This window comes from Beauveria bassiana (genome assembly GCF_000280675.1).
Source record: "Beauveria bassiana ARSEF 2860 unplaced genomic scaffold BBA_S00017, whole genome shotgun sequence".
NCBI classification, from domain to species: Eukaryota; Fungi; Ascomycota; class Sordariomycetes; order Hypocreales; family Cordycipitaceae; genus Beauveria; species Beauveria bassiana.
In genome coordinates, this window is record NW_007930852.1 from 271,997 (window position 1) to 299,003 (window position 27,007).

At 51.5% G+C, this 27,007-nt stretch overlaps 4 protein-coding genes across 4 annotated transcripts; 2 read left to right on the forward strand and 2 right to left on the reverse strand.

Annotated features, from left to right (window-relative positions):
• Nucleotides 1-151: 151 nt before the first annotated feature.
• On the reverse strand, nucleotides 152-4,067 carry BBA_06102 (MRC1-like domain-containing protein; the record flags this gene model as incomplete). The annotated part of the gene is made up of 2 exons (XM_008601199.1): nucleotides 152-1,181; nucleotides 1,234-4,067. 2 exons carry the CDS (start codon nucleotides 4,065-4,067, stop codon nucleotides 152-154), a joined length of 3,864 nt encoding a protein of 1,287 aa, XP_008599421.1.
• A 598-nt stretch (nucleotides 4,068-4,665) lies between these two features.
• BBA_06103 (myo-inositol-1-phosphate synthase) lies at nucleotides 4,666-6,273 on the reverse strand (the record flags this gene model as incomplete). The annotated part of the gene is made up of 1 exon (XM_008601200.1): nucleotides 4,666-6,273. One exon carries the CDS (start codon nucleotides 6,271-6,273, stop codon nucleotides 4,666-4,668), a length of 1,608 nt encoding a protein of 535 aa, XP_008599422.1.
• A 9,085-nt stretch (nucleotides 6,274-15,358) lies between these two features.
• Nucleotides 15,359-17,695, forward strand: BBA_06104 (LIM domain-containing protein; the record flags this gene model as incomplete). The annotated part of the gene is made up of 3 exons (XM_008601201.1): nucleotides 15,359-15,476; nucleotides 15,528-15,629; nucleotides 15,699-17,695. 3 exons carry the CDS (start codon nucleotides 15,359-15,361, stop codon nucleotides 17,693-17,695), a joined length of 2,217 nt encoding a protein of 738 aa, XP_008599423.1.
• A 4,385-nt stretch (nucleotides 17,696-22,080) lies between these two features.
• Nucleotides 22,081-24,479, forward strand: BBA_06105 (uncharacterized protein; the record flags this gene model as incomplete). The annotated part of the gene is made up of 2 exons (XM_008601202.1): nucleotides 22,081-22,496; nucleotides 22,544-24,479. 2 exons carry the CDS (start codon nucleotides 22,081-22,083, stop codon nucleotides 24,477-24,479), a joined length of 2,352 nt encoding a protein of 783 aa, XP_008599424.1.
• Nucleotides 24,480-27,007: the final 2,528 nt, after the last annotated feature.

Genomic DNA, 27,007 nt, shown 5'->3' on the forward strand with positions numbered 1-27,007 from the left:
AGGCATGAGCAATGTTTATATTCTAAAATGTGTTTAATTTCAATTGACTATACGCGCGCGCTAAAATGCTAGTAAATCCTCTCAAAATACCCAAACGCCGGTCCAAAAGCAAAGTAAACTGCATTTCCAACACCAGAAAAAAGACTTGAAATTATGCAAATGAGCCGCGGCTAAATAGTTCCACCAAGCCACCAAATCTCTTTTCCGCGACCTTTATCATCTTCTCCTCGCGGCGGCGCTCGTTTTCTTGTATGCGCGCGTGGCCCTCATTGACCGGCACCGCGCGGCTCACCACGCCGCTACGCTTGCCAGCCGTCCTTTTAATCTTGTTCTCGTCGCCAAAGCCGCCCGCCGCGGTGCCGGCCGAGCTGTTCGATGTGATGCTCGCCGCCGTCGATGTCATGGACGAGTTGGTCCTCGCGCGGTGCAGCAAAGACGGCACCTTGAACGCGACACCCGACGCCGATCCCGCCGAGGCAAACGCAAGTCGACCGCTGCGCGTCGAGGCGTTGGAGTTGTCTCTCTTGAGTTTGATGCGGTCAATGACGCCAGTAGTTGTGCGTCGCGGAGAACGATTCTCCTTGTTGCCGGTATGTTGTGCCACGTCTTCGTCTTCGCTTTCAGAGCCGGCCTCTGTTGCGGGAATCAACGTGGCGTCGGGCTCTTCGAGCAAGTTGGAAAGCGTCTCTCGAACGTCGCCAATGTTGGATAATTTCTTGGGGATTTTCGTCCTGCGCATGTGGGCGGGAGGTCTATGGTAATCGCCGTCGTTGCTCGCGGTGGCGAGTGCCTGACGGGCGGGCTGCATAGGCTGGCTCTCGGGAATCGTCTGCTGACCAACGTTTTGTGATTCGGGAGCAGGGGCCTGTGACGAGTCGTGCTGCCAGGATGATTCAATAACTTCCAGGATATTCATCTCATCATCGCTGTCGCGGTCCTCAATAGTACGCAGGAAAGCCTGATTACCGGGGGTTTCGGCCAACTTTTTGACACGCTCGTCTGTGAAGAGAGCTTTCCGCATCTTGGCAGACTGGCGGCGCTTCATGCGTTGGCGCGCCTCACCATCGTCGTCAGAGTCGGAAAGGTCGTAACCGGCGCCACGCTTGCGGCGCAGCATACCTGTAGTGATGTCCTTGAACAGCTTCTCGACCTGCTGTTCGTCCTCTGCGCGGGTTCGGTCACTAAAAATTGTCAGTCATTGTTCTCGATGTATCAAAGTATTGAGTCACCCACGCATAAAAAGCAGCCAGCTTGCTGTCATCGGCATTGCTTGCAGCGGCATCGTCGATCATTTCCTGCACAGAGGCATTGGACTCGTTGTCACTGTCTTCGCCATCAACACCGCCAAGGCCGGCATACTCGTCATCAGACTCCATAGCTTCCTGCTCAAACAACTCCTTGGCCTTGCTAGTTTTAGCGTCAAAAGCATCTGTGAGGTGTCGCTTCGCTTTCTGCTTTGCCTGTTCATTCAGCTTGGCAAAAGCATCTTGTGTAGTGATAGAGACTTCAGTTGAGATGGGCTGAGTAGGCTGAGTAGGTTCAATAGCGGTCTCAACATCAGCCCTACGACGAAGCTTGCCGCGTCGCACGAGTGGTGATGCCCGAGGGCCATCTTCCATGGTACCAGGAATTTCGGTAGCATCGGTAGAAAATGGCAGCTCGACGAAGCGCTCCTTGATAGGCGTTCGAATTTGAAAGCCGCCGTCCTGAGAAACTTCAAAGGTTTCGCCCGGATATTCCTGCATTTGGCTGTCGAAACCGTGCATTTGCGACTTAAACAAGTCGATAAGAGTGTTCTGCGCAGTCCCCTGCGTCTCGGAACGCTGAGAATCCTCGATAATGCTATCCTCAGGCTGATCCATGGTTGCTGAAAAGTTGGAGTCGGGGAACTGATCAAAGTCGGGCATCATGGACTGAGTAGGACCATTGACGGTGCCCATCTGACTGTCATCCATGGTGCCAGCAAAGATTTGTGTTAGTCCGAGACCCGCTGGTCCCTTGACAGGCAGGCCGGGAATGAAAGTCTTCTTGGCCGATCGCAAAACGGAGCCCGGCGCAGCAGGAGAGGCGTTTTTTGTCGCAGCGGGTGATATCTGGTTGGTTGGCCTGGCTGGCTCAGGTGTAGCCTTGATCTCTATTTCGCCTTCGTCGTCCGAGAGCACTACAGTGACGATTCTGGGGCGTCTACGACGCGTCTGAATCGCAGTCTCTTCCGCATCATCATCGCCAGCCCCGGCTTCCTCCTTGCCATCTGTCTCCTCAGCCTCGACATCAAACGTGGTACTGACCGCGTCACTCTCATCATCGGCCTCATTAACTTGGTCATCCTCAGATCCGGAAAGCTCGATGGCTTCAACCTCTGCCTCATTTTCCGAAGCCTGATACTCATCATCACTGTCGTCCCAAGCAAGAGGATCGTTGACGGGGGTTTCTGTTCCCTTCTTCTTGGCGGCTTCGCGCTCGTGCTCCGTGACACGTTGCACCTCTCTGCGAGCCTTGGCCACAATATCTTCCACCTCTTCCATTTGCTTCTCGCGCTCCCCCACAGTCTGAACAACAATGCCCTGAGACTTGAGAAGCTCAAGTCGACGGGTACGCTCCAACTTGGCTTGCTGTCTGACCTTTTGCCTCAGAGCAGCCTGAAATTGACCACTCGTAATTCTCATATCTGTGTCCGGTGCTTGCTCAAGCGCCAGAGCACGATGTACTTGCAGGGAGCGCGACTCCTGTGCGGTCTTGATAGGCACACTATCAAAGACAGCTTTGACCTTGTCTTGAACCGTGACAATGATTTCAAGCTCGTCATCAGAGTCGGCAGAGAATGTCTTGATAAGATTGGGGAGGCGGATGCGAGACTGCTTCTTGGACTTTACCTCAGCTGGCTGCTCGTCAGCTACCTCAACGGCTTTGTCCTTGCCCTTGTCGATAGGCTGAGCATGCGCAGAACAAGCAAGTTCGTCCAGGGTGGGCATGTCCTCGTCATTATCTGACACAGCCTGAATAACGGTGAACGCATTCGCGCTCTTCTGGGCTGACGTGGGTGAGCTAAGTGGCGTTTCGGTGTTTGCCACTTCGACATCGGATTGGGGCGTAGTTGGGCGGCTTGAGCTGGCAGGCTCATCGACTGTCTCAGCAGGCTGGTCATCGGGTCTAAAGTTGAACCTCTGAAACAGACTACTCTTTGTAAACGTCTTTCGCGTCTTGGGCTGGTGGGCCAGCTGCATGCTTCGGGCCATGCGCTGCGTCTCGCGGTTGATTTCCTCAATGGCTTTTTTGCTGGCCTTGCGGGGGGGGCGGACCGACTTTTGTGTCAAGGTCTGGCCACCCTCGTCGTCGTCAATGTTTGATACGTCGTCAGCGTTGGAGTCGAGGCTGTCGAGCTCCGAGGCCAGCTTCTCCTGACGGGCTCGACGCTCGGCTCGCTCAGCTTCTTCCTTGGCTTCGCGAGCCAGACGCTCCTGGCGCTTTTTCTCAATGAGGGCTTTGAAGCGGTCCGATTTGAGAGCGGGCAAGTCGTCGCTGTCTGAACTCAAGCCGTTGTGCTGCACACTGCGAGATGGGGAAGGGCCTGCTGGAGACGAGACAAAGAGACCAGGGCTGCAAGGTTGGTCTTGATTCGGCCGAGTGGTATCTTGCTCTGGTGTAGCTTCGCGAGCTTGGCGACGCTGCAGACGACGAGGAGCGACAGGCAGATCGTCATCCGAATCGTCCTGTTCTTCTCGAGACTGTTGATGTTTCTCTTCGCTTTGCAGCATTTGTCTCACGCGTTCACGTGCATTTTGAGGTCTTTCTTCGTTTCGAGATGTGCTATTAGCCTGCATCCGGGCAGCAAGTCTGCCTCGGGGGCGGATCTCGACGTCGGACTCGCTCTCATCATCGTCGTCGTCGAGCTGTGCAAAAGCGGGCCGAACCGTAGTTCGACCAGGCTTTTTCAACGCCGTAGTTGCGCCGGTCTCTTCATCACTGCTGTCAACAGTAGCAAGGAGAGCCTTGATCTTTGAGCGAGGCGTCAGCATGAGAGCTGGCGAACCTCGACGCGAAGACGCTGGCGAGGACGGCGCGGACATGGCGCCTTGAGGGGGTGTAAGTGACGCAATAAAGTGTTGAATGCCTTCAAGTGTGGTGTACGGCAGGAAAAAGAGATAGAGTGATAAACAAGCTTTTGGTGCTGTATTCAATTAATAAATGATGTACTTGTTGAGAAAGAATATGTATGATGGAGGTAGTTTAAGAGGTGCGAGTGACGCGCGACGCGGTAGGCTACAGTGACCGCCCCCACCTGGTACGCGACGTAGAATTAATTGGTGGGTCGTCCCGCGTAGAATACCTTTCCTAACTCGTCAATCGAGGAATATCCTCGTCCAAAGCAAGGTGATTCAAAATCTAATCATTTACTCCCACATGTGCTTTACTTGACAGTTTACTCGACAGTTTACTCGACAGTTTACTTGACAGATAGCTATGATGAAATTCACACAAAGGGAGAATATATGGCAGAATTAGTTTATTGACAATGGCAGCCGAGGTCCAGGCTTATACTATTCTACCTTTTTTTCTTTCTTTTTTTTTCAATCACACTTTTTTTTTTGGTTTCATCATTTAAACACTTGAAGCAATCAATTCCAGACGGTAGCACGGTTACATGCAGCGACTCACAGGCGCAACTCAGAACAGCTTGTGCTCGAGGGTCATGTCAGACTCGGGCTCAAGACCAACGCAGGCACGGAAAATGTTGGTGAGAGCAGCGCGCTGCTTGGCAAGAGCGTTGACAACGGGGGTGCCAGGAGGAGTCAGAGGAGCCTTAAGCATATAGCTCAATACGCTGAGGACGCTGTGGAACTGCTTAAACTCGCCCTCGGCAGACTTCCACTGGATGCGGGTCATCATCTCGGCAATGATGACAAGATCAATGATGAGGGGCGAGGCGAGAAGAGAGTCCTCGCAAATGTTGAAAAGGGAGATGGTCTGGTGACCGCCCATGAAGATCTCGGCATAGTACTCATCGAGGGCACGCTTGTTGTCGGCGACAGCAGGCATATACTTGATAACCACGCAGTGGTCGGGGTGCTCGCCCTGCTTGTAAAGAACAGAGTTGGCCTCGACCATGTCGTCGACGACGTTGGACTTTGAAATCTCCTTGGAGCGGAACTGCTTCTGCGAGCTCAAGTTCTTGCCGTCGTTGTTGCCGAGGTGGTTGTAGCTGGCAATCGAAGTGAGCTTGATACCGGCGTTGATAAGGAAGTCGACGAGGGCAGACTTCATCTTGGTCTGGCCAGACTTGAAGTCGTCACCACCAATGAAGGCGTTGTGCTTCTCAGCGAGCTCAATGGCACCGGGAACAAAGGTGTTCTGGGGAGAGCCGTTGATGAAAGGAGTGCCCTCGAGGATGCAGGCGACGGCAAAAATGGTGGATGGAGAGACCTCTTCGTGGCCCTGCTCGATAGCCTTGAGCAGGTTGTCGGCCGTGTCGTTGACACCAGGGACCAGGTCAGCGTAGCGCTCCGTGTTGGCAGTCCACATGACAATGACCTTGTCGAGGGAATTCTTCTCCTTGAACTGACGAATGTCTGTCTGGATCTGCTCAACGTGGGCCGTGCAGGCCTTGCTGCCCTCGAGAACGTTGTCGGCACGATCCTCCTGGTTAGCAGCAATGAAGTCAGGGTAGTAGACGGAAGGCAGGGGAACCATGTCGACCATCTCCTTTTTGACCTGGGCCTTCAGGGTGGGCTCGAGGACTTGGGCGCGGTCCATGGCATCGGCGAGGTTCATTTTGCTGATATCCCAGCCGCCAATGGTAATGTCATTGGGATGGACCATGGGAAGGATGTTGTGGAAGGGAATGTTGATCTCCTTGCTGGTCTTGACATCGGCGCCGAGCTTGAGGGTCGAGCTCATGACGACGGAGCCATAGTAGTTGGACTGGCGAGGGCCCTCCTTGGTATCCCAGCTGAGGTTGCGGCGGTTGGCAAGGATACCGGCGGTGACGGTGGTCCCGTTGTTGCCGCCCCAGCCGACCAGCATCATGCCGATCTTGGGAACCTTGCGCTCGACTTTGAACTCATAGGGAGTCTCCTTGGGGGTGGCGACAAAGTTTCCAGAGGCGTCAGTTTCGACACTGGTAGTGCGATAAGTGTATTTGGATCGAATCTCCGAGTCGGTGTAGGTGACGTTGGGAGAGTTGACCTTGAAGGTGGGGGCGACTCTGGCGGCAGGGATGCCGCCAGCTTCAACCGACCCGTTCGAGGAGCCGTTGGATTCCGCGTGAGGAGCCATAGTTGACTAGGTGGATTAATGCAGAATAGACTGGATCGTGGCGATTGTACGGACTTCTTGGATTGATAGTGATCGATTTACTGGGTTTCGATCGAGTCCGATGCTCCTCCAGTATCGGCTGAGCAACGGGCTCCTGCGAACGGGTGGTGAACCCTACAGAGGTTGTTAGTGGCGGTTGCTGAGGGCAGAAGTTTGTGTGTAGAAACCGTAAATGATTTGACTTACGAGTTGAGAAGGTTGGAAAACGTCTTGACGACTTTTAGCGACCGAGGAAATAGATGCCTCGATCAGAAGGTTTCTGTGTTTTTTTGTAGTTGGTTGAAAGGGGGACAGGTCTGATGACAGGCAATAAGAGACGAGACTGGATTGACGTGAAAGTGTGAGTTGTAGGGTGCTCAAAAGAGACGATAGCTTGTTGTTCGAATTTGTTTTGTTTTGTATTGTGGTTGGGTGAAGAAGAGAGTCGGGAAGAGGTCGGGAGGCTCGGGCTAAGCTGATAATATAACGAAAGAAATGGGCTTTTGGAGGGGCTCAACCTTTTCGGTGGGCTTCGCTTGGCGGTTGCATTGAACAAGGGACGGGAGGGGACAAGCGGGAGGGAGGTACCTCGGGGGCGGGGAAGGTTTTGCGGGTGCTTGAGCCCATTAACGGGACCGAACCAAGGTACCTGGCTAGCAGAGAGGGAAATGAGCGTTCCTGTGGCAGGTCGTCTTGATTGGTGACTGGCTAGAACGCCTCACAGCAGCCCCACGTCTCACAGCTGGGCCATGCGGCCATCTATCAGCGCAGTAGCAATCAAGCAATGTAACATGTTGCAACAGCAAGTGGGATTTGCAGAGAAGCGGTCAAGCGGTGAGGGTACGGATACAGCCTGTACAGTCTATAAATTTCGATTTAGCGCTTCTCGCTGCCTAGGTATTCCGTGGCATCGCTGTAGTATTGTGAACGGGAATTAACGGCAGAGCCTGTCAAGAAGAAGGAAACATCTTGATGGGCTATAAAAAGTGCTCAAGATGATTGTCATCCGGCCCAGGTCCTACTGATATACCTCTCTACCTTGCCAGCGACGTGTTGTATTTATTCATCACCTCATTTATCGGAGGGGTCGGAGGGGTCGGGGGAAATCATGAACAGCCACCTGGATCCGTAGCTAAACAAAATGCCGTGTGCAGCCGATCGCTTGGCATGTCCTAACTTCTCTGCCCTCGCTGCCCCAACGCTTTGAGCACCTCGGCTCAGCTGTCACGAGAGCATCAAGACGGCACACCACAACACTGAGTCAATCAAGTTTAGCAAATAGATGACTGCAGCCTGGTGCAACGCATCAATTCCAATGCTACTCGGTTGTCTTCCAGTTTTCATTCGTCTCGCATATTCCTGTGCTCCCGCCATCATTCACACCCCAATGGATTTTCCACGTAACAAGTAGCCAGTTAGTGTGGACCGACGCTGTTTTCTATGGAAAGGTTTTCAGAATCATTAGTAAAGGTGAAATTGTAAGGACTGGGAGTTCTAGAGCATTTCTTTATATACTTTATAATATTTGCTAAATTTATCCGCCTCTCATGTGTCATATGCCCAGCGGCCTTGAAGGGACCAGTGCTACTGAACTCACTACTTCAAGCTAGCAAGGTATCGCTCGGCGCTCGCCACGGCTGCGTGGCACTCGTCATGGCCCTCTGCAACTTAGTCACGCGCAAGAAATTCTGGCAAACTTTCAAAGTCAAAATGTTGCGTTGTAATACTGGCACCTTCCAAGTAATTTGAGGGCCACGGGCTCGCCAACGTGCCGATGTGCCGATGTGCCGATGTGCCGTTATCGGCTTGTCGTTTTCATGCTTCCAACACCGCGCGATGTCGCTCAACACACAGACAGCAGAGCCGCGTGTTGCGTTTTTGAGGCTGGCTTGTCTGTGGCGTCGGCCCTTGCTACCAAACTACAGGCCGCGTCATGGCGTTGAGATTTCCGCTGCTATGAAACCATCGAATATTTCGGATTGCATACTAATATGTTTTCCAAGGAGAGTACGCATGCCAACTCGGGCTAGCTACTGTCTCAAAGCGGCTTGATCCGCCATATGACTGTTTGCGGATACATGTTGCGCGTTCCTATTTAGAGTAATAGTTCTATGATAATAATAATAAAGCTAAATATCAAGCTAATAGTTCAAGTATAGGGAGTAGCCGACAGGTCACCGCAAGATGCCACCGGCAGGCAAGTCCCCCACAGTGCTGCGTCATGTAGTTGTGAGTGCGAGTCCACGTAATATAGTTGACGGGAGATCCTCCGATGGAGTGCTGATTGTATGACACTAATTCCCGTATTGCCAGCTCAATTGCCGCCTGACAGATGGCGCGGCCAACGTTGCGCTTCCCCGCTGGCTGGGCGGAATTATCCGGCATGGGCAAACATTTTACTGTACACTGTGAGATGAATCTTTTGCCCTTGCCGAGAGAGATTGATAATTTGTGTAGATCTGTCTGGTGCAGTATTTCTTTAAAAAAAAAAAGCAGATTCATGTAGTTTGAGTTTAGAATGTATTGTAAACAGTAAAACGCAACGCAATGCTCGCCATGCACACTGGTTCGCCAACCCGACCCGCCCAGATTCCCCTTGAACAGCACATTGGGAAAAAAAAGCAAAATCAATTCAGTAAAAAAATGCAAGTAGAAAAGCCACCATTCATTTTCTTTGGAAAATCTCTGCCGTTGTCGGGATGTGGGGGATGATTACGCGCCCCTCGCCCACATCCAGGTCTTGTTGCTCTGACGCGTCAAACTCTAAATCTTGCAATAAGCATTGCTGAAGATTTTGATAACGAGTTCATGCAGAGGGGTCGGTTGTATCGATTATGTTGTTATCCTTCTGAAGCTGCACTCCGAGAAGTAGTTCCATTTGTTGTTATTGTCCTTGTTTATCTCCGCCGTTGTGGTGGTTGTTGTCGTCTGGCTATCAGATGGTTCATATGGCAGGCATGTCGGGGACGCAGGTGCCGATGCAGCCTTCGTAGTAGACACCCTGAAAGTATCGCTCGCAGTTGGGCGGCGCGGTGCATTTGAAGCGCGCTGGACACACTTCCGTGTTGGCGCCCGTGCCGCAACGGATGGTGATGGGATCCCGATCGAGTTTGTGTTGGTGATGCTTGTCGATGGGAGCCTGCTTCGGAGCCCCGTGAGCTACAATGCTGAGCGCACAGAGCACCGCGGACGTCTTGACGAGCATTTTCTTTGATAGATGTACTAGTTTGAATTCTGATGATGAACAGCTTTTGATCAAGATGAGGAGAAAGTAAAAGATGCAAAGAGTCAAGGGAAATGCCACGGCCGAAAGCCTCTACTTATATTGTCCCCGGGCATGGCTTGCACGGCCTCGATCGTCTAACTCTTTTGGTAAACGGGCTCAGACTCTCTTATCGAATGTTCGACAAAACGCCACAAAAAAAGGCAACGTAATGGGGGGACCCCGAAGGCAACGGGAAGCAGAAGCTTCCCAAATCTTGTCGGGGTTAGCGCGCACTATGTCCCGTGAAGAGTAGAACCTTGATCATCTTCCAATGATAACTACGGCTCTATTCTTCGAGCTTGAAATGGCGTCTTATGTCAACATTGTCGTGCTGACAGATGCGGCAGGGCGAGATGTCTGCTCATGGCGTTCGCGCGTCTGACCAGACGTTGGGCGCGAGTTTGAAGGTACGGCACTCTTTGCTTCCTATCACATCCTATTCTATCTCTTGATCCTTCTTCGGTCTACCGTCGATGTCGATCTACAGGAATGGCTAAAAAAAGATGGCGCCTTTGCTGCGCTGTCCATGCATGTGCTAGGACGTACAGAAACTAGAACGTCCCTTTCTCGTGGGCCACGGCTCTAGCCCTTGGCTGCACCTAGTGGCTAATTCACCGAGCATATTCACGAATGAGTACTTAATTTGCAGTATTTGTTGTCCTGTAGAGGCCAAGTACTCGTACGTGGCTTCAACAACCAACAACGAGCCTCGTTTATATCCTCGAATAGCAGGCTCGCACCCTATTCGCCCGTCCGAGACTTGGCACTAGTTGTCACCAGCCCATGGCTGGCTCTTGTCTGGCACGGGCTAAGCAGCGAGATGATCAGGCTCGCTTAATGATATATAAATAAAACACCATGCCGCGTCGCTGGCCTGGCATCTCAGCCCGGAGAGATGAGGAAGCTAGCAATGTTACACGAATCCTTAAGCTAATTCTCAACGGGCAGTTCCAGTATGCGACAACCAACCAATAATACAAGTTTTTTTGTTGGTTGTGCCGTTTTTGCTTCGCAGCGGACGGCTTGGGGAAGGACCCATGTCAGGGGAAATTCTGCCAACGCGGCTCGGTGTGGCTAAGCAAGCCTGATGTGATGAAGCACAGCGGTCATTGGCAGCGAAGCAAAAATAGCAACACGTCAGGTGGGGGGGGAGGGCAATTACTAACTATTTCCGATATCTTTCTTTTCGGCCTGCGCTCCGAGACTCGGGGCAAAAAGTACAGTCTCCGAGTTGCCAGGCCGGCCCGGCGTGGTGGATGTAATCCGGGGCGGCGGTCCGGCCTTTGCACCCACATGGTCCGGCACACGTCCAGAAATAATTGCGCCAAGATGATGGTGTCACGCGAGACTACATAGAGAAACACGCGATTCAGGGACTCTGGCAGAATTTTGATTTTGCGGTGCATGTCTCGTGTGGCTGGAGGAAACGTTGAGGTGGGCGCGTGTCGAGCCTGTTTCACCACTGCTACAGATTCCTGACATGACGGCTACCCGGTACCCCTTTGTTGGTATCGATTCTTGACACATTCAAGAAGACGGACTGCATGTGACTCGCAGCATTTCTATAGAAAATCATGGAGGCTGGTGACGGGAATCGTGACTAATCCCAGGTTACAGTACACGCCTCGGGATGGTCATTGCTACTGCTTGCCAGCTTCTTTACCATAAGACGAAGATCCAGCGCCAACTGCCATCACATGACACTATCGTGATGAGAAAGTGATAACAGAATTGACTGCGTGTGCAAAAAAAGAAAAAAAAACGCAATGCCAAGTGTTTCTTGCATCAGTCCAAATGACTTAGAAAGGGCCGGTTAGTTAACGGCCGTATTCCACCCGCGGACACAGGCAACTCTGGCGCATCATGACATGAGTGTTTCGTGCCACTTTCTGACGTCAGGCAGCACTTTCTCCACGTCTATCTACAGATCACATGGCACCAATCTGCAGCGGTTTCATGCAAATGAGTAATTTGCGTTTTGGTCAAAATGTTTACGAAATGTGATAGCGTACTGCGCAGGTTACAGGATAGCGGCCTCGCCGGTGTATGACTTCCTGGTAGCTTCGTAACGTGCAACGTTCATCATGCACTTTCCGTGAAAGCTGAAAAAAATCCTTTCAAACCTCCGTCATCGCGGCCTCCCGATACTTTCTTCAACAAAAGGCTAAATACCGCCCAGAGTATAGAAACGATGAAACTTGTTTGAAAAGAGACACCCTTGCTTGCTCTCCCCGGAGCTTCAAATTTTGAAACCGGCAGACAAAACGGCCAAGAAGATCGGAAACATGGAACCCGGGTTTCACAGCGGCACTGGAAAGACTGGGGGAATTTCGACGGTAGGCAGACAGACGAGGAACCAACAAGCATAGGCAATTAGCCGCTTTGTGCGACGAGGGTTAACTGTCAGCTAGAAGTGCTGCATGGGCAGAGCGGGCGCTAGCAGGGCACGATCATGACAGAGACAAGGTAGGCGATTGCGATATGACAAGATTCTACGTATAATTCTCGAATCTGATGACAACACTTGGAATGGAACGGCGATTGCAAGGATATTGGGAGCGCAGTGGAAATACTTGCCCCCAAGTTTTCGTGTCACGACGATGCTGAGATTAAAAGAAAAAAAGCACGAAAGCTCGGGGGACCAACATGCGAGCAATTGGTGCAATTACAACATATCAGACATGCAGGGCGCAAAATAAGGCTCTACTGCAGGTGCGTTGTAGACAGCTGTTTTGGAGAGACATGTCGCTGGGGTATGGGGTATCTAGAGATGAGGATCAGCGAAACATGGTGCATCTTTAAATCCCATGACAACGAATCAAAGACACTTGCTGAGGCGCTGATGTGCACGCAGGGGAAAGGTGAACCAGATAAAAGCGCATGTAGCCCTGCACAATGCTGATTATTGTTTTGTATTGAAATGCGTCCTTGGGTGGCCTCGACTACTGCGCATGCCCTGCGAGGGCAGAGAAAATGGAAAAGCTGACAATGCGGCAAATCACATTGGGGCCGTTGCGTGTCTTGTAAGTGCACACGCATCTGGAAATTTTCAAATGGGACATGCAGAATGTTGGACTTGTGGCAAGAGAGAAACAAGCTCACCGCAAGGCGTCAAGGGTGCTTGCTGTTGATCTAGATTGAGACAGGGGGTGACGAACCTCGCGACAAGCCTGATACGCGACCGAATTTCAAAGGAAAAAAAAAAGACAAGAAAAAAAGAGAAAAAGATAGGGTGCTTTTCTTCTTTCCTACTCAGTAACTTTAGAAACTTTTATTAGAGTCAACTCATATTTTGCCAGATCCCTAATATCCATTCATCCTTGATATTGAAATGCCAATAGACATGAGACGATGGCCGAGCAAATACATATGCGGTCAGTGGAGGGCCGACGAACCACTCTCCACTGTAGCGACAAAATTAATACCTGTGACCAGCGGGTTTCTCCCCCTTGCCCATCAGCCCCTCAGCCCCTCAGCCCCCTGTAGCCCTCGAATAAGTTAGGCTGGATCGAGGTCCCTGGGCTCAAGGGGCCAAGACTCTCAAAAGAGTAAGGCGGAGTGGATATGCACTTTGATTAGGGATCCATTTGCGAAGAAGAACTGAAGAAGACACGAGACCTGGACTGTTGACTGACAAGCAAAGCAAGGTGCTCCCAGAGTCCATGACTAACCAACTGAAACGAGCGCTAGTGACTTGGAGCCGCCCTCGCTGTTATTGTGCAGTTGCCTGAGTCGTCTTAATACATGAACCTTACGGAGTACGGATTAGAGAGAAGGGAGACGACTGGCATGTACATTGTTAATTGCTGTGATTGCCCTGCCAGGTCAGAGCCTGTGCAGAATGCAGCCACAATGACATCACACGGACCAACCACCGAAGCCTCAACTGTGGTCTGGCGCGGCCAAGACGGCCAGGCTGGCCAAATCGAGAACTGGGCAGATCCACACGCTGTCCTGGGACTTTATTGTTTTCGGAGCTGTCAAAAAGGATGTGCACAATAGCTGGTTGATAGCGAGTATTACATTCCATCCCAGCTCTCCCGCCAGCATTGCGTCGATCAATATATTGTAGCACGCGCGCCAAAAAGTCGCAATCTGTTGATCGCCGATTACAGAGTACAGAGTACGAGCGGCAAAGAAAAAGCTCCCGTGACGGATTCATTGAAGGCGCAAACTTGTCAAGAGCTACGCAAGCTAGGCAGTCCATCTTCTTTGACACATTGCAACTGTTTTGAACACATGGTCAAGGTTCCCTCATGACAAGTATCCGTAATTAATACATGTATCCCTTATTTTTATAATGGTGGGTGAAGAAGACACGACACGAGGGTAGCCCACTACATCTAATCAAGGGCAGCCCGAGATGATGAAGACTGCTAAATAGAATGTGCCTGATGAAATAAATAGAACATGCGCTATGCGCGCCATGTCCGTGCAATTTCAGGTACCGGCCGGGCTGAGGTCCCAGCGGCGCTAACATTAAAAACAGTGGACATGCAGCCTTGTCGGTTAATCTCTTTGGATGGTCTAATCTCTTTTTCTTGTCTGAAGACTATTAATATTTACCAGCTGCGAGTAAGTTTTGGGCCGTGGAGGGGTAATAATCGCTGTAATGGTGGTGGATTGTTGGTGTCTTGGCTCGTCCTGCCAGGCAGCAAGGGACAAAGGGCGAGAATGTCTCTACAGAGTATTGCCAGTCTACTATGGATTACCTAGATACCTAGTTATTAATTGAGCACACATCTGACGGTTGGCGCTCTGTGAACGGCACATGACAAGGAGCGCCGGAGCGGCTGCAGTCTAGCAACGGGATAGAGGGCACGAGTACAACTCGGAAAGTTCGTGATTGTTCAAGAGCACGTATATTTGATTAATGTGCTAATACTGTTGTACTGAGCACATTGTGATGTCAATGTCCGTCCGGCACCGTCGCCGCCCACCGTTCGCACCGGCGGCCTGAACATCTAAATTCTCGTACACAGCACAGTACAAACTACACAACCGTCATTGTCGTGTCCGTGCACACGAACATGGCAGACCAAAAATATGCTGGGTGCAACTATCGACTAGGGGCACAGTGGGCTATTAACTTATTCGTACCTACTCAGTGTCAGTCAAGTCGTCAATCAACAGCGAACCCACCAGACTCAGGGTCAGGGGACTCCACCTGGCCTGAGTTGCCCCAGTCCAGCAGTCACTCCCGGTCACTCCGCACTCGAGACACTATTCGCATCATCAAAACTTGTCTCTCTAACTGACCTTGTTTCCAAAAGAAAATCCTTCCTTTTCCTACTTCTTGCTTCTTGCCATCAATCTTGTGCTACACAACCACTCTCGGAATTTTCTTGTGGTTTCCTGTTTGATGCGCGCCTCGTTTCAATCTGCTGCAGCCTGGATTAATCTTTAGCACCCACCCTGTCCACCATTCTTCCTACCTACCACCTACCTACAGTACCTATCTCGCTGGTAGCGTCCCTATTCCAGCCAAGCCTTCGAGTCTGCTCATCAACAACAAAAACGGCTTTTCTGCATCTCAAATCCACCACTTGTCATTTTTTCTTCTTTCTTTTGTCTGATAGAAAATCAAAAGAGGGACGGAAAGTCGAATTACCTACACGACTGCCAATAGGGGGAAAACACCAGCAAAGGGCCAATATACAAACGCTCCTCGCAAACACGACTGGCAAATTCACTGGGATCCCGAACGATCCAATGCACAGACTCGCAAAGCTATAATACCATATTTGACGCCATTTTGTATTCACCCCAAAGTATTGACCGGCGAGGGCCGACCAGCACAACATGGCCTTGCCGCGAGAGTCTGCGTTTCTGCCGACCATCAAGTGCTCACAATGCGGACATGAAGTGGAAATCTCCATGATGGGAGAGCATTTGTGCAATGAGCCAACAACTCCAGAGTGTAGGAATTTCCGGGCCCAGACAAGCTGTGCAGATGCTGACGGAATTACAGTGTCGCCGCCACTAGACGCCCAGGCGACGTTTGAAAGCGCATATCAAGCCACGCGCAACAAGTACTTACGAACACCACCTTCAGTAGATACTGGAGCCGCAAGTATGCCTATACCTCCCATTACTGTGTGCAAGCTTGAATCGCACGTGGCATTTTTACTAACACGTCCAGACCGATATTTGAAGCAAGGCCAGCTCACACCAGTGAGCCCCTCTGGCAGCTCCCGCGATACATCGCCCAAAACGCCACGCAGACGCTCAGGGCTAAACAGAAGATACAGCGACGACTATGCTCCGGAAATCGCCAGCACAGAAGAAGGCCAGCGATCTCCCCAAGGTTACGGCCGTAGACCGGGAGGCTACGGAGGCTTCGGCAACCAGATACCAGAACCAGAGAGCACCGAGACTTCGGAGCGGCCTGCAAAAGAAGCCCTTGCACCGACATTACTTCAACGCATGGGCGAACTCGCAGTTGGATATGGAGGCTTCGGCGCAAAACCTGTCGAGGTGGCCGCTAAGCCGGCTCCTGCGCCGCCTGCCGCGCCAGAAAAGCCGGCTGAAGCACAACTTGAGCAAGCGCCTCCTGCAGAGGCATCTGGGTTCCTGAAACGTATCAACGACCTTGCTGGTGCCGCCTTCGATGCTGGCCGTCGACCTGCTGCTCCCGAAAAGGCCGCATTCCCTTCAAGGAACGATTCTCTGGAAAAGCTGGATTTCCCGGCTGATCTGACCGCTGCTCCCTCCACTAACAACAAGCAAAAGCCCGTAAGACAAAATGGCTACGGCGGCTTAAACGAGCCGGTATCGAAATTCAACGGCACTCGGGGTATACCGCGCGCGGAAACCTTCCCGCGCCCTAAAATTTCAAAGGACAGGTCCGGACGTCGATCGCCAGGCTCTAGCCCACAGTCTGACTTGCACCGTCTTCCGTCAGCGCCGTTGCGACCAGGTCTCGATGCCAACCACAGGCCTTCCATGGGACCCGATACCTCGCGACGTCCTCCACCTCGCACAAGTCTCATCAAGCAAAGTGGTAGTACCTCTTCCATTGATCTCGAGAAGGAGTTTGGTGTTCGCAATCCTTACCACACCCCCCACGACTCCATGTCCTCGGGCTACTCGTCTCGCAGCGAGCGCAGCAATCTGTCGGTGAGCAACGGAACGGATCGTTTCATGCAGCGGAACAACTCTGAGGGCGCACGCCGACTTCGACAGCCCCCCCAGTCTTCGATGCCCGACAAGGCTACGGAACCGCGACGCGAGAACTTGCGCCCCGAGCTTCGCATCGACCCTGCTATTCAAGCCCCCACGCGCGGGCCTGGGCGGTTTGTGGAATCACCTTATAGCGCGTCTCCTCGGGATGATCGTTACGACCCGGCCATCCAATCGGGCATTTCTGGCAGCAGCCGCGGCAATCATTACGACTCATCGCCCAAGCAGAGCTTGAGCGCTGGTGGCTATGGCGCCAGCAGCAGCAATGACCGTCCATACGGCGCGCCAATGCCGCCGCCTGCCCGCCTGGCTTCCCGTGATGCTCTGCACGCGCCGTCGCGCGGAGACTGCAAGGCGTGCCGCCTGCCCATCACAGGCAAGAGCATCTCGTCGGCCGACGGTCGGCTGACGGGCAAGTACCACAAGGCATGCTTCGTCTGCACGACATGCACTCGACCGTTCTCGTCGGCCGAGTTTTACGTACACCGCGACAGACCCTACTGCGAGATTCACTACCACAAGCTTAACGGCAGCCTGTGCGGCGCGTGCGACCGCGGCATCGAGGGCCAGTACGCCGAGGACGAGGCGCGCGTCAAGTACCATGTTGGCTGCTTCCGCTGCCTCGACTGCGGCAAATCCCTGTCGGACGGCTACTTTGAGGTGGACGGCAAGTCGTACTGCGAGCGCGATGCATGGCGTCGCGTGGAGAGTGAGACACCGCCAGCGCTGGCGCTGACACCATCCGCGGCCGAATATGTCAGCAGCAGCAGCACCAATAATCTCGGTCAAATCAGTAATCAGCGGCCGCTGACACCTAGCGGTACTCTGTCGTCGACAAACACCCAGGGCAGCAGAGGACTGGCCACCCGTGGCGTAGGTGCCGGCATGGACAGAGGTCCGTATGGCGTGGCTCCTCGTGGCATGAACAAGCGCATGACACGTATTGGCATGATGTAGTTGTCACTGCCGGAGGGGGCGGGCGCTGCTCCGATAACATTATGGTGGTAAATCAAGTCTTGGACAGGGCACAGGGTCTCGAAGCGGCTTGGAGAGTCGCAGTTTGTTGTTTGACGTCTTTTTAATGATACCCCCCGATTCTTTAATTATAATAGTGTCGTTATACTTTTTAGAAGAAAGTGAGAAATATTTTGCAAGACGTTTTCTTCAGTCATTGACCAGTCTTCTTTCTAGCATCCCTCGCCTTAGAGAGGGGTTTTCTTTCTTTCGTGGAGAAGCATATATCTTTATAGTATTGGGTTTTTGGCTTCTTTTTATTGAAGAAGAAGATGATGATGATACTTTTTTCTTTGTTTTCTTTTTGATCTGCTTGCATCATCATGGTGGTAGCTCAAGTCCGTATTATCATTGGTAAGGTGGTTCTTGTTTTAGCATAGTATCGTTTTGCCTTGTAAAGACTCTTTTTTGTTTTCCTGTCGGCAATTGATTACTTTGTGTTTTGCGTCTCGTAATCAAAGCACGCATCGTGATTATGCATTCTTTTCTGAATCATGTGGTGAATGCGCATTGCTTGTACACTCAAGGCTCGCATTAATAGTACGAGGGGCAGTGACGAGGAGAAGTAGTTGTAGTTGCAGATGACAATGTGGTACGGCTTTTTCCCGCGGAATAGCAAATCGACATTATTCGTAGTGACCGTTTCGCTGAGTCTGCGTTGCAAGTTTGACCTGAGTGTGTGCCTTTGCGCGTTGTTTGGCTCCGAGAGTGAGCCCTCAGTTCTCAACCCCTCGTTTGATCTTGCACCCATAAGTGCCTGATGTGGTCTCAATCTGCGAAAATGTTCAACTGAATTTTGAGCATGTTCATGTGCCCTGATTGGCCTAGATTGCACAGTTTGTACCCCTTGCTGAGGTTGATGACAGTTGACCCGAGGGTGGTTGTCCTCTTCCTCCGTGTTGATTGGCCCTGAGATGATTGGATGCACACCAGCTTGAAGTGGTGTCAAAGTCCCTTTCTCAGCTTGCCCATTGGCCAAATCTTGGCGGCATGCTGGCGACACCTCGACCGAGGTGAAGTAAGAGTTGACTTTACTTTGCTGCAGAATTCGTCAAGTAGTGGTTTCGTCGAAAGAATGTTGATGAGGCGAGGTTGGGTTCGAAAGTTGAGCCGACCTACCCCCACACTCGGATGAGGTGTCAAACCCTCGTTCGGGTGAAGGTGTCTGTTTAAATCCTCGGGTGATGTGTAGCCCCGTCTCTCTCTTTTATCATGCCAATGGGTACACCATCAGGTCAACTTTCGAAGCAACCTCAGTTGATGTGTGAGCAAATTGTTTGTACAAGTCGAATCAAACAGATTGTTCTTGATGCTAGACACATGGCGTGCGTGGCGGTTACAAAAAGTGCCTCGTTGCAAAAGAGCAGCAGAGGCTTCACACAGTTGAAAAAAAAAAAGGGAGTAATACGTCATTTCAAGCTATGCAGATCTTTTAAAACTATTCCCTTTTCTTATCCAGCTACGGAGCACGATAGCATAGCCACCGCGTAGACCACCGCCTCATGTTCATCACACCATCACATGATGCACATCCTGCCACGATCCCACTAGAGGAGATTGTGATCGGTGGCTGGCAGCTGCTTGCTAGCATGCAATGATGCAAGCATCTGCTGAGTACAGATAGTCGTGATGGTGTCAATTGATGACACGTCTGCGATTGACGATCAATGTTCGTAGTAAATGAGCCAATTTGTTTATCATCGCATCCTTGCCGTAAACAGCAATTGGGCAACAACACGTGTTGCGCAACATGGCATGTTTGAAAATTAGTCGTTCAGTATTCTGAGGCTCTTGAAGCCTGCTTGCGACCGTGCCTCGGTAGTTAGGATAATCCTTGTTAAAAAAAAAAGATGCACAAGGTTTCTCGATAAGCGTTGAATCTGCCTGTATTCGTCGAGTAATACCATGTTCACTTCATGTTGTGCTCGCTAGAGAGATGCACATCGCAGCCCCCATGCACTTGAATTCGTTCTATTACTCTTATTACTCGGAGTAATAGAACGAATTCAAGTGCATTAATATAGGTATGGAGCACCTTGATCCCCGACGCTGAAGCTGGGGCATGTGGGCCCGCCGTAGTCACTACCTACCTACCTAGGTATTCTTGTCGAAATAACACCCCAACTAAAAGGGAAGGCCAACATAAAGTGAATAACTACGGATTAGAAGAAGCGTGAACTTGAAACTCTAAAATCCAACGCCGCGCGTTGTACCGCAGCCATGCAGGCATCATGCATGCCCTTACTCGTGGGCTTGATACCTGCGAGAAGATGAACGCGTAAGCTTCTACTGCCGACCAATTAGCCACAAGTGCAAAGAGAATGCACGAAAACGAAAGGGGAACAAGCTGCGATTTTTGCCTGAGAAAGTTATCATGCAAGAAAGGTGCTGGATGCGCATGCATATATATGTCAGACGCAGTTTGGAACATGTTGATTAGCTGATCAAAGACGTCCACTCGTTTCGCATTGTCAGTTTATCAATCATTCCGGAGCAAACACTCAAAAGCATGTATTTCCTACTTTTCAGCCCCCCACCACCCCTCACTGACTGACAATCTGATGTATCCGTACTGGTATGTAACAACAGTCGTTCAGTCACAGCTGCCCGGGCAATAGTTGCTGGGGCTCAGCGGAAATCCCTGTCATGAAGTTGACGATCATGCGTCAACTCATCTTTGCATCCACTACGGAGTAACTGGTTACAGTTTGAGTCTCTGCACTTCCTTAACCACCTATGCTAATTCTGTTGTGCGCTTTTGCGGCTACCTACCACCAAATCGCAACATCTGGTGCGCTCACTGCTGCTCCGGCCGCTTGTTGTTCAGTAGGAGACGCCCGCGCCTTGGGTAGAGGTCCGTCGTGGGTATTCATATCTCCATGTTACACACCCTTTGAAGCAGTGAAACGTGGTTACTTTCCCTGAGTCGAAGTCTGTAAATCCATTGCATATATGAGAATGCGCACTGTAATAAAGCTCAAGTCGTTTACTCGAAAGTGCCGCGCAAGAATTGTGAAAAGGCTGATCCAAAGTGGTGGTCGAGTACACTCGCCATGGTCCAAACTCAAAGGGACCTTCATCACCACGAAGCAGCCGGCTGCAAGGCACACATCCGTGCCGTCACATTCCCAGTTATTGCCAGGACCCTGTGCAATTACTCCCGAACGAACCAACGCCATATTGCGACCAGCGCAAGCGGGACCTGGTGGAACTTATCATGTGGGCCAAGACAGAGAAGCGATTCCGGGCCAAGGGCCAAGACGTTGTGAATGAATACCCATGGGCCACTATCCGTCGTCGACAGTGGAGATAACAGCTAGCAATCATGTATTTGACGAGGCCAATGACGATACCAGGCGTCGTCGCCGCAGACGCACGCTGCTTGACTGCAGTGGCGTTATCCGCCCTCGCCAGCTACTCATTGTTCCCTGCACAAATCTCGAACCGATCGTCTGCACAAGTCTCCAAAAGAAGAAACACCAGACATGAACTGGGTCCAGTGATTTTCTGTTTACGTATGCCCTTCCCATTACCGTCTCTCCATGTCCATACGTATCCTCAGGGGCCAGCCAACCTGTCAAGTATTGCGGGCAGAGAAGCCACCTTTTGTTGGACAACGCGGTTGGATAAGAAACAGTACCCGCAGAGAAGCGTCGATTCAAGCCGTCTCGTCACACCAGCATCTACTCAGTTTCTTTCTTCTTTCGTCCTACTTTTCATTCATTTCTGCTGACTCCTGTTGCCAAACAAACACTTTGGCGAACGATTAGCATTTCGGGCCTGATTCTTCATAAAAAAAGCGCAATTACACCCTTAACACGCAAAATCACCATCTCTCCCTCATTTTTTTATATGCACACGCTTTGTACATTACCAACAGGAGTTCTCGTTGGCTGCCAGCTTTGCATGCCAACATAAGCCCCGAAACGGAGATCGAGTGAAGCCGTCTTCTGGATATCTTGATTCCTCCTTCTTTCATCTATCCATCGAAAAGCTGACAAACAATTTCATAAGGCAGACGGGTAGGAAGAACTGTGGGAGCGTGCTTAGCAAACCATCTTGCTCCGTGTCGAGTCTTGGTAGGCTTCTTCGCCTACATGCTTCCTGCCAGCTGCAAGCTTGAGCGACAGCAAGTATCGCTGTTTGCACCAACATAACATTCGTTTTCCTGCAGCACCTTGAATTTTACGAATCAACACCTGAAACTCCTCGAATCTCTATTTCCCTTTTCTGTGCGCACACACCGCGACGACTGCCTGATTGGAGATCCTCAAGCGATACCGTCTCAATACGTACAGAAACCTCGAGTCCGGTGCGAGATGTACAAAATGGTTCTTCGTCCCAACAGATTGAGCCATTCGCGGCGTCCGGGCTTAAAACCTCGCTTTCTATTGTTCGGCGCCGCCCTAGCCTTCGCAACGTGTTTTCTTTTCTTTACCCGCTCAGCGGATTTGCGGATTGTTCCCTATGTCAACAAAAACGGATATGGCGCAGGCCTTTTCGGCGCGGAGAAGCCCTTACTAGAAACAAATAAGAACGGTGTCGAAGCTGTTATCCCTGATCTGGAGCTCAGTGCCAGCGACATCAAGCATTGGATCGATCCTGACGACCCAGAAGATCCAAACCAAGTGCAACCTGGTACGGAACAAGACGGCACTCAACGATCCTTTGACGAGATCAGTCGCTTGCAGGACGAGAAGGACAAGCGGAAGATTTGGAGATATCTTTATCGGGCAACTGCCAAGTAAGGTGGACATGTCGCAATTTTCTTTCCGTGCTAACGATACAAAGTCTCAAAAGCTCCAACCAAATATATGGCAAGACCTTGGCTACACTGACCCAAAAGGAGAATCGGACCGAAGAGCAAGCCAGAAAGCTCGTTGAAAACCCCGATTCTAGCATCAAAGTCAGCTACAGCATGGATGAACCGGTCCGTTTTGATCCATACCCTAGCTACAACAGCGAAGCGTGGCAGACCGACGGCTACGCAGCCTACGTCGCGTGCAAAGGTGCGGATGGAAGGCCCATAGACGATATTGTAGTATTCAAAGGCCGCCCGAAGAACTTTCCCACGCACCTTATGGGCAGCTACCAAGCCCTCAATCTTGATCCTAATATTTGCTGGGAACGCGACACAAGACTCGGCGCCTATGGTCTCCTCGAGCAAACGAAGCAAGTCGGTGGCCGCTTGCAGCCCCTGCAATGGGACAAGGTCGAATGGGGTAAGCTGCAGCGAAGCTGTACAAAGAGCAACGCAAAACGATTTAGGGAAGATGTTAGCAGCGACAACCCCTATCTTGCCATCTACCCTGAGACGCAGCGATTCATTGCTGCCAAGTCGACGACTAAGGAAACGCAAATCTCCATCGATAGCAATAGCGAAACTCGTTCATTATCCAACGTTCAAAATGGAGACTCTCAGTCTACAGACGCAGGGTGGTCCGATACAATGACCGTCGAGGCCACATCGCGGTACAAGAAAGAGAACCGCACCGCCCTCCTGTTACGCTCTTATACCGGCAAAAGATACACCGAAAACGACAAACAAAATATTCGCGCCCTTATTACCGAGCTTGCGCTCAGATCAGGCGGCGAATACGAAGTGTTTCTACTCCTCCAGGTCAAAGATGCTTCCAAGGACATCTTTGGGAGTCAAACAGATTATCGCCAAGTTCTTTCCGAGCATGTTCCTGTCGAATTTCACGGAATCACCGTCCTTTGGAACGATCAAAGTGTCAACGAAATCTACACGGAGATGCGTGATGACTTTGAAAGAGATGTGCACAATGCTCAATGGTTATCGGTCCAAAAGTTCAGCTACGACCACCCTGAATTTGAGTACATTTGGAATTGGGAAATGGACTTTCGCTACACTGGTCACCATTATGATTTGCTCGACAATATACACAAGTTTGCCCGGAAGCAGCCCCGCAAAGGCCTTTGGGAGAGAAACGAGCGTTGGTACGTTCCTGAATATCACGGCGACTACGACACTACCTTCCGAAAGTCGATTGAACAACAGTATGGCGACAATATTGTGTGGGGTCCTCCCGACCTCCCGTTTATCAACCCTCAAGGACCAAAGCCGCCGTCGACACCATCTGAAGACAATTACGAGTGGGGGGTGGGAGAAGATGCGGACATCATTACGGTTGGCCCAATGTTTAATCCAATCAACAGCCTGTGGATTATGAGCAACCTTGTCTGGGGTTACAGCGACGACAACCACCGAAAAGAAGACATTCCAAGACGGACGACGATTGTCACTCACTCTCGCATATCGAAGCGCCTGCTCAGCTTGATGCATACAGAGAATATGCGAGGCAACCATGTGGCTTCCGAGATGACTCCTCAAACGGTGGCGCTGCATCACGGACTCAAGGCCGTCTTTGCACCTCAGCCAGTTTTTATGGACCGCAAATGGACCAGTGCTTTTGTCAACAAGTGGTTCAATGCAGGGCCTGGCGGCGTTGCGGGCGGCTATGGCAGCGCAATGGGCTGGGGTCGTGAGCGTCGCTACCAGGGCACCACGTGGTACTATCGCGCCGAGCCTCCCAATCGTCTCTTCAACAACTGGATGGGCTGGGAGGATACCGGAATTGGCGGCGCCAAGTGGGAGCAGGACAATGGGCGTCCATGTCTTCCTTCCATCATGCTTCATCCCGTCAAAGATCCGGAGCCGACGAAGAAGGGCCATGCCACTGGATTTAACCTCGGGTATGGCTGACCTCCTGTTTCATCGTATCGGCCATGAATTCAATCTTTGAAACACCTTTATTCACCTTGAAGATTTTTTTCCTTTCCTACGCATCTTCGAATGGAGTACGTGGTAACTACACCAAAACCTCAGTTGGTCTACACTCGCAGCTGGTGCCATCGCAAAGCTCTGGAGCTTTACATCGTGCGACCGAATCGAACGAGGCATTTACACACAGCCTGGCCTTGGTCATTCTTCAATATTATATTTCGTTCTCCCAATTATCTTTGTCTCTTTCTTTTTTTTTTTTTTTTTTGTTTTTTTCTTGTGTAAGCAACGATTGACGGCGAGTTTCTGGTCCTTTTCTCTGCCATGTTTAGGGCAGGACGCGCAGGAGTGTTATAAATGTACTTTTGGGTTTTAAAAATGCTTTATAGGATGACCGTAGAACTATAGAATAGACACGATAATTGGCAGACTATTTGCAGAATAGACAGAGTGAGACTAGGTATGCTGCGACTTGGGTGCGCTCCCCACTTAGTTAGCAGCGCACATTTAGTTGATGCCGTACCCATTCGCAACTAGGACTGAGCATCATCAACCCGCACCAATCTCACGAAACGCGTGAATTGCTGCGTCTTGGCCCATCCTTTTCTGCTGAATGTAAACTTGATACACGGGCTGTTACTACTAATTCAACAATATGCGATACGGATGATCCTGGCCAGACGTCGGCATCTTTGGCGTGCATCGCTCATATTTTGTTCATGATGAAACCTCATCCATCTGTGAGTTTGCTAAGCCGCATTTTACCGTCCCTCCTCCCTGCAACTTGTCAAACATCTTGAAAGGCTCACATGGGACAAAAAACTCTTCAGACGCCAACGCCGCGGCGTTTTCTGACCAAACGCCCCGCATCGTCGCAGCTTCTCCCACACTCGACGCCGACGCCCATGCGCTTCCAGTCCACGCCGCGCTTCGGCTCGACGCAGAGCGCGACGCGGCAGATGGAGGATGTCGAGGAGGTTGATGATGATGTCGGTGCGTCGTCGCAGTCGTCGCAGAGCAGCGCGAACAACAACAAGAAGCGGCCGCGCTCCGAGGAGCGAGACATGGCTTTGTTGAACTCGGTCGAGGTGGACTCGTCGTGCGCGGAGGACAGCCTGACGTCGCGAGAGGAGCGACGCAGCAGCAGCAGTGAGCATGACATGGATGAAGATGATGGCGATGAGAGACGATCAAGAGGCGGCGGCTACGCGAGTGATGGGAATGAAGTTGTTGAAGAGGATGGTGTGACAACGGATGATGTGCATGCGGAGCTTATTCGTGGACATGAGGAGGAGGGCACGCCGAAGCCGGTCAAGAGGCCTCGATTGTCGTCGGCTTCAGCTTCATCGACGGAACAGCGCATGGTCATCGCGGCGGCGTACGATTCAGACACGGGGGGACACCATCATGAGCAAGATGATGACTTGGAGCAAGACGATGAAGACGTCGTCCAAGATAAGACGAGGAGGACACGCGTTGCCGCGCAGCAGCAGCAGCAGCCGACTTTCCAGCCGGCGCCGCGCTTCAAGCCCGCACCCGAGGACGAGCCCTTTGCGTCCGGCGGCCAAGCCTGCACCGCCGCCGTCGCGCCATGCTCTCCGCCGCCGCGCCGGGGCGCAAAGTATCTCGCGGGCGGGCTCGCCTCACAGCTGCAGGGCCTGCTCTCAAAGGTCAAGGGTGTTGTTGAGACGCGCGACGACGACGAGGGCGGCGGCGGCGGTGGCCCGGCGGGGGACGTTGTTGCGAGGGTGCTGGTTGAGGAGGTTCGGCTGGGCGCGAGAATGCATCTTGTCCGGGGCCGGGTCCTGAGTCGCGGGCCGGCGGCGACGGCGGCGGAAAGCGACGAGGTGGTGGTGCGGTGCTACATGCTCGCGGGAGGAGGAGGAGGAGGAGGAGGAGGAGGAGGAGCAGGTGCGAGAATGGTCAAGCAGGGCAGCGTGCTGCGGGTTATGCCGGCGCCGGCGTGGAATGTGCATCTGGGAGAGGAGGAGTGGACGGTGGCGTGCGATTGGAGTGTTGAGTCAATGGAGAGCTAGATGGGGGCATGTTTATGCAACATTTCTATAAACTGTATATGAAAAAGTACAAGAGTTAAGAACGAAATCATTTCACCCTTTTTAGATTATGCTGTTGAAACCGGCAGAACTGGGTATACACAGTTGTATGAAGAGTAAATGAAAAGTATAAAAGCTAAAACCAAGAAATAGATGTGCATAGTTTTATGAAGAGTAAGTAAAAAGTACAAGAGTTAAAAAACAAAATTATGCCTCTTTTTTTTACATTGTGTAAAATTGGGATGCTGATGGGGTGTGTGATGATGCACTTAAAGCGGGCTTGCGGCAAACGCAAACTTAATTAGCCGCCAAGCTCTCCTGTCTGGAAACCTCATCCGTCAACTACATGCCGCGAAAGAGTGGTTCCAAGAAGCGACACCGAGAGTGCATTCCATTCTCCCTCATGACGCATCCCGCCGCTTTGTCCTTTTCTTGTTCGAATTGATTTTCGCAGTC